At 37.2% G+C, this 6,053-nt stretch overlaps 1 protein-coding gene across 1 annotated transcript; it reads left to right on the plus strand.

The window, feature by feature from the left end:
* The first annotated feature begins 520 nt into the window (after nt 1-520).
* On the plus strand, nt 521-4,171 carry ercc1 (excision repair cross-complementation group 1). Its single transcript, XM_067603352.1, has 9 exons — nt 521-705; nt 930-1,322; nt 1,587-1,690; nt 1,975-2,074; nt 2,540-2,616; nt 3,036-3,135; nt 3,648-3,719; nt 3,948-4,016; nt 4,108-4,171. The coding sequence occupies exons 1-9, from the start codon at nt 646-648 to the stop codon at nt 4,168-4,170; spliced, it is 1,038 nt and encodes a 345-aa protein (XP_067459453.1). The 5' UTR covers nt 521-645; the 3' UTR covers nt 4,171.
* The last annotated feature ends 1,882 nt before the right edge of the window (nt 4,172-6,053 follow it).

Consider the following 6,053-nt stretch of genomic DNA (forward strand, 5'->3'; position numbering starts at 1 on the left):
AATTTCACATATACGACATTTCAGCCAAGTGTATATTTAAAGGGTAGGTTCACAATTTTTCAAGTCTGTCTTAAAACAACAATCAGGTGCCCATATGAACACTGAAAGAGGTTTTCCTTGCTGTAATCATCCCTCCTGTTCATACTGGCTATTAAAAGATCCCCTTCAAATGTGCTTTCAATGTAAGTGATGGGGGATAAAATGTGTCCACAAAGTTATTTTGTGCAAAAATGCATTTGAAAGTTCATCTGAAGCTTGAAAGAGGCGTCAGCAGTCTGAGTTAGTCATATCAAGTGGATATCTGCCAGTTAGTCTTTTTAGCATCAAATTTCCTCGTAGTGTTTCTTCAAACAGTGTTTCCCTGTTGAGCTGTGGTGGAGACTTTGAGGGACTTTGGTACTAAAAATATCTATCTATCTATCTATCTATCTATCTATCTATCTATCTATCTATCTATCTATCTATCTATCTATCTATCTATCTATCTATCTATCTATCTATTTTTGGAGATGACACTTTTATTCTGAAGGGCCAGGGCCGGAAGTGTCACGGCTGCTGCTAGCTTGTGTCTGTCAGTAACGTTACGTGAAGTCAAACTCACGGCTATGCGTTTACTTCAAAAAGAGTTTTCATTAGTTGAGAGACATGAAGAAGAGGTTTAACATCAACCTGGACGATTCTGCCTTCACCAAAGAAAGAGCACCGGTCGGTGTTTTTGTTTTGATTCACCTGTACAGCGGCTAGGAATTGGCTAACTTAGCTAACGGCTAGCTGGCGACAATCTGTATTTTCAGATTTAAATTTTAAATAGTTTACCAATTTAGCAGCTTAAGGTTTTGGTTAGCTCGCTGAAAATGTGTGATTGTTTTAATGATTCATTTTTATAATTCTCGACGCTCAAACTGTAATTTAATGTGATTGCATTCTAGCCGAAGCCCCAGTTTCAGCCCTCATCAACCAAAACTGCATGTTCGTCAAAGCCTGCTCCTGAGTCAGTGGACCACCAGCCCCTGTCCTATGCAGAATATGTCGTTCAGAGTAAAAGCCATGTGCCTGCTCCTCTTCAGAGAGAGGGTTCCTCCTCCAAACTGCTCAGGACTGACGGTGATGGAGGTACCAGTCTGAAGCGAAGCGAGTCCGAGTCTGTGCCCTCTGCCTCAGGAAGGTGTGAAATAGGGACTGAGAGTGGATTTGATGGGGTGAAGAAGAGTGAGGAGACACAGGTGGCTGGCACAGACCACACAGAGGGGAATGGTCAAAGCCTTAGCCTAGGTCCCAAACCTGTGGGGTCTGGGAGCTGCATTATTGTCAGTCCTCGACAGGTATGCATCAAAATGTATGTTCTTTAGGACTGTGGTTTTGCCTCTGTGCAGGGAATCATTAAATGTATCTTACACATAAACTCTCTGTCCCTGCTTATTTCAATTCAGGGTTACATTATTGGGCAGTTTTTTATTTTTGGTAGGCCCCATGGAGGCATCAGGCTCTTGGGTTATTTCTTGATTAGTCTGAAATAGTTTAACCGCTTGTTAGTCAGCTTGCACAATGGTAGGTTTCACATCACATATATGTTTTTACTATTTCAGAGGGGAAATCCCATTCTGAAGTTTGTGAGGAGTGTCCCTTGGGAGTTTGGAGATGTTGTACCAGACTACGTCTTGGGCCAGACAACTTGTGCGCTCTTCCTCAGGTGGGTGTTTATGCCTCCAGACACTGTGTGTGTGTGTGTGTGTGTGTGTTTGTGTTTGTGTGATCACAGAGAGGAACTAGCATGTGTGCATAGGGGAGTAAATGGTCTGTGCTTTGTTGCATGCATTTTTTTTTCCTGTTGTGAGTGTGTTGTCACACACAGTACATTTTCTTAATGAGCACTGATGTTTGTACTTACACTTGGATGTTTTTTTTTTCATATGTTCATATCTTCTCCTGTGTCTTTTGTTTTGCCTTGATGTCGGTTTTGGGCCTGGCTTAAAGTCTGAGGTATCACAATCTCAATCCAAACTATATCCATGACCGTCTGAAGCAGCTTGGACAGACTTTCACCCTCCGAGTGTTACTGGTTCAAGTAGATGTGGTAAGTAAAAAAAAGTTTGATAATGAAATCATTAACCTCACCTTCTTTAACATTTACAATGGAAAAAGTCTATAATTACTCCAGTAGCACACTCCAGACTCAATATACCACACCTGTAAAGTGCTGCTATTGTGAAAATCTTCTACTTTCTAAATTCTGTTTAGAACGTCCTGCTACACCGATGCTCCATTTTCCTATGCTCACTTGGTGTTGTCTAAATATTTTTACTTGTTCAAGAAAAACTAGGAGGCCAAGTGCTCACTCATTTTCATATGCAGTCCAGGGGAACCTTAAGTTGTTCTTGAAGATGAAAAAAACTGATCACAGAAAAGACAAAGTTCTTCAGGAACTCTTAGAGCAAAACTTTTTTTCTAAGACTTTCCTATTTGCAACAGATCTGTAACCCCCACTTCCATTCATGAAGCTTTAGGAATTAATTAAGATTTTGTTTGGTTGTTATCACAGAAAGATCCTCATCATGCATTGAAGGAGTTGGCTTGCATCTGCATCATGGCTGACTGCACTCTCATTTTGGCTTGGAGGTAAGACAGACTTACACGAAGACTGAACAGTTTGTTATTGGAGACAGACATAAGAGTGAACTGAGAAACAGTTTTAAATACATATACTACATAGCCTTGCTACCTAAAAAGTGTGTATTCTGGACATAAAGTCACACATTTTTGTTTTTCAAATAATTAAATGCAAAAATAATTAATGCATTCAGTGGGTAGTTGTTGTCTTTCATACTATTATCATCTAATTGTAACAATAACTTAAGTTGTTTTATTCTACTGTTAGGTGTCTTTTTAACATCTGTTTAGGGTAAACAGATAGAAAACTGCCTTCTAGATCATCTCATTTCTTTTTTCTGTTGATCAGTGAGCATCATGCTTGACAAAGAAACAAATAAAATCAAACAAGTAACATTCCTAATACTCTCTTCATGTTGAATTGACAGTCCAGAGGAGGCAGGGCGTTACCTGGAAACATACAAGTCCTATGAGAAGAAGCCAGCAGACCTTCTGAAGGAGCAAGTTGAAAAAGACTACCTGTCAAAGGTTTTGATTGCAAACAATACTCCCAGATTCACCCTTTTATTATGAAGGATTTTAAATTCTGTTGTTATTTGGAGTTTGATAACTTTGAGGTTTGTGTGTGTGTGTTTTTGTGTCGTTTGGTAAGGATACAGGGCACATAACATGAAAAGAATTGTCATACAAAGAATATAAACTCCACAAGATTCAAAAATGTAGACAAGATGTATCAACATCTCTGTCCAGGGTTTTTACATTACAAAAATAACACAACAAACAACAGCAGTCCGTACCCTCCCACCCCTTATACACTAAACCCCTTGACTGCAAAGAGAAGAAGAAAAGTTTTTTTTTTATTATTTGGCAGATTTTAAACATTTTCAAAATTAGGAAGACATTTTAACTGAGTGTGATGCAGTCATATACCTATGTGTCAAGGTTAATGATCTGCAATCATAGTATTTTCAAGTCTTATCAAACTGTTTTTAATTTCTTGAACAATGAAATGCTGATTTGATTTCTGTTTGGTTTTTAAGGTTACAGACTGTCTGACCACTGTGAAGTCTATAAACAAGACAGATGCCATTACGTTGCTGTCCACTTTCTCGGTGAGTACCCCTGAAAAAAGTAACAGTTTCAGTCCATTAGCTGCTCGCTACAGAAAAAAATTCGTCCTCAGATTGATGCGATATTACAATATAATTGGCCAATTTGAGGATGTACTCTGAATTAATTGTCTCATTCTAGTATTAGTCTGATTTAGCGATGTTTCCAGAGGTAATGGCCCAGTGCAGTCAATAAACTGAGATTATGAATTTGTGCTTTTTTTTTTTCAGTCCGTAAAAGGAATCATCAGTGCCTCTAAAGAAGACCTGGTTCTCTGTCCAGGCCTTGGACCACAGAAAGTGAGGAAAAATACATGTTCACCATATGAATATTTAGAGAAGGTGGATGGAATATTTGTTAAATTACTATGTCAACATTTTGTCTTTGCAGGCGAGACGACTCTATGATGTGCTCCACAAGCCTTTCTTCAAGTCAAAGACTAAAGACAGCTGAATCTACCGATGTGTGACTTGCTTCTGAAAAGACGTTGGTCATCGCATTGAACAGCATGCAAGCACACACAAGAGAGACTTAAATGCTACAAGCGCTTTTAAATGTGGTGAAGAAAGAAACATGTATACTGTTACTGCTATCAGACTGAGAATGAGCTAGTGTGAGAATTTAAGATGTGAAATCTTCAGCTGTTAGAGCTCCACACTGATTTCATGATAAGTTATGGTGTTATACTATTCGTTCATTGCTGAATTCATTTTCTGAATTTGAATTAATTTCTTAATAAATATTTTGATATTTTATACAATATAATGTGTTAGTTTTTTTTTGTGCTAAAATGTTTTGCCTGTTTACAAAAACTGTCACTTTTGGGGCAAATCGAAAAATGTATCATTCAGAAAATGGAATTTATACATTGAAAGCTTTTTAATCAGTGTGTTTAGAGAGAAGACTGGGGCCATCAGTGGTGTAAAGTAACTAAGTACATCGACTCAAGTACAATTTTGAGGTCCTTTTACTTGATTATTTCCATGTTATGCCACTTTATATTTCCACTCCTCTACATTTATTTGACAGCTTTAGTTACTTTTCAGATGGAAGATTTGACACAATGGATAATATAACAAGCTTTTAAAATACAACACATTGTTAAAGACTATCTAACTGTATATAAAGTAGTTCAAACTAGCTCCACCTCCAGCAGCTACAACAGTAACGTGCTGCTTACACACTGATGCTTCACTATTAATAATCTAATGATGTCATATATAATAACATATCAGTCAGAGGGACCAAACCACTACTTTTACTGCAATACTGTAACTATATTTTGCTGCCAATACTAATGTACTTTTAGTTAAGTAGGATTTTTTTCATGCAGGACTTTTATTTGTTATGGAGTATTTTTACATTGCTGTATTGGTACTTTTACTTAAGTAAAGGATCAGAGTACTTCTTCCATCACTGGCTACCATACCTTAGACCAACACTAAACACTGGTGAGAGTGGATTGATGATCTACTGTGTTATAACTCAAGTATATGTTTGTACTTGAAAGCCATATGTATGCTAATATCACATACACATTTTGGACATACACAGGAAGTGAAAATTACTTTGAAATGTACATTTACCTATCTTAAAAACAGCGGTGCTGCCTTCAGGTGCTCCTGCGAGATTCCCCTTTTTCCAAGCTAGGAGGTCAGCTTGTTACAAATTGGGTGTTTTTTGTTTTGTTTGTTTGTTTGTTTTAATCAGAAAATAAGATGTGGGCAAAAATAATAAAGTGAAAACAATGAAATACATTTGCTATGGTGGCAAAAGAAAGAGGAAAAACCAGAGATATGCACGACTTTGCTAGTTAGCTAAACGAACATATCGACGTACCGAACTTTTTATTAAGTATATTTTTTATTATTATTTTCCATTTCATCAAGCATGCTATAAGCAACATTTCATCATTCCCCACAGGCCAAAAACAAACAAGTGTACAAACAAAACAAAAAACACCAACAAAAAGCAAAAACATGCTTTAATTGTATGTAATGAGTCAAAACTATGTCGTTGTCAACAGTCCATTAAATTACTGTATATATAGAGGCTTACAACCGAACATCTACACTTTCTGGCATTTTGCATTTTCCAAATACGAGATAAAAGCTGACCAGAAATCATAGAAAGTTTGTCCACAATTTTTGATTTCCAATGACAACTTCTCTGAGGGAAGAAAATAATCAAGAAATAAATTAAAAGCTGGAGCAGTCTTGTCTTTCCAACACAACAAAATACGAAAGTCTCGAGTAAACCGTTTATTGGACCTCTATAACCGTACACTCTTCTCCTAATCTAGATTTTTCCAACAGTACGTGAAGGCACTGTAACCG

This window comes from Thunnus thynnus, chromosome 11 (assembly GCF_963924715.1).
Source record: "Thunnus thynnus chromosome 11, fThuThy2.1, whole genome shotgun sequence".
Taxonomy (NCBI): Eukaryota; Metazoa; Chordata; class Actinopteri; order Scombriformes; family Scombridae; genus Thunnus; species Thunnus thynnus.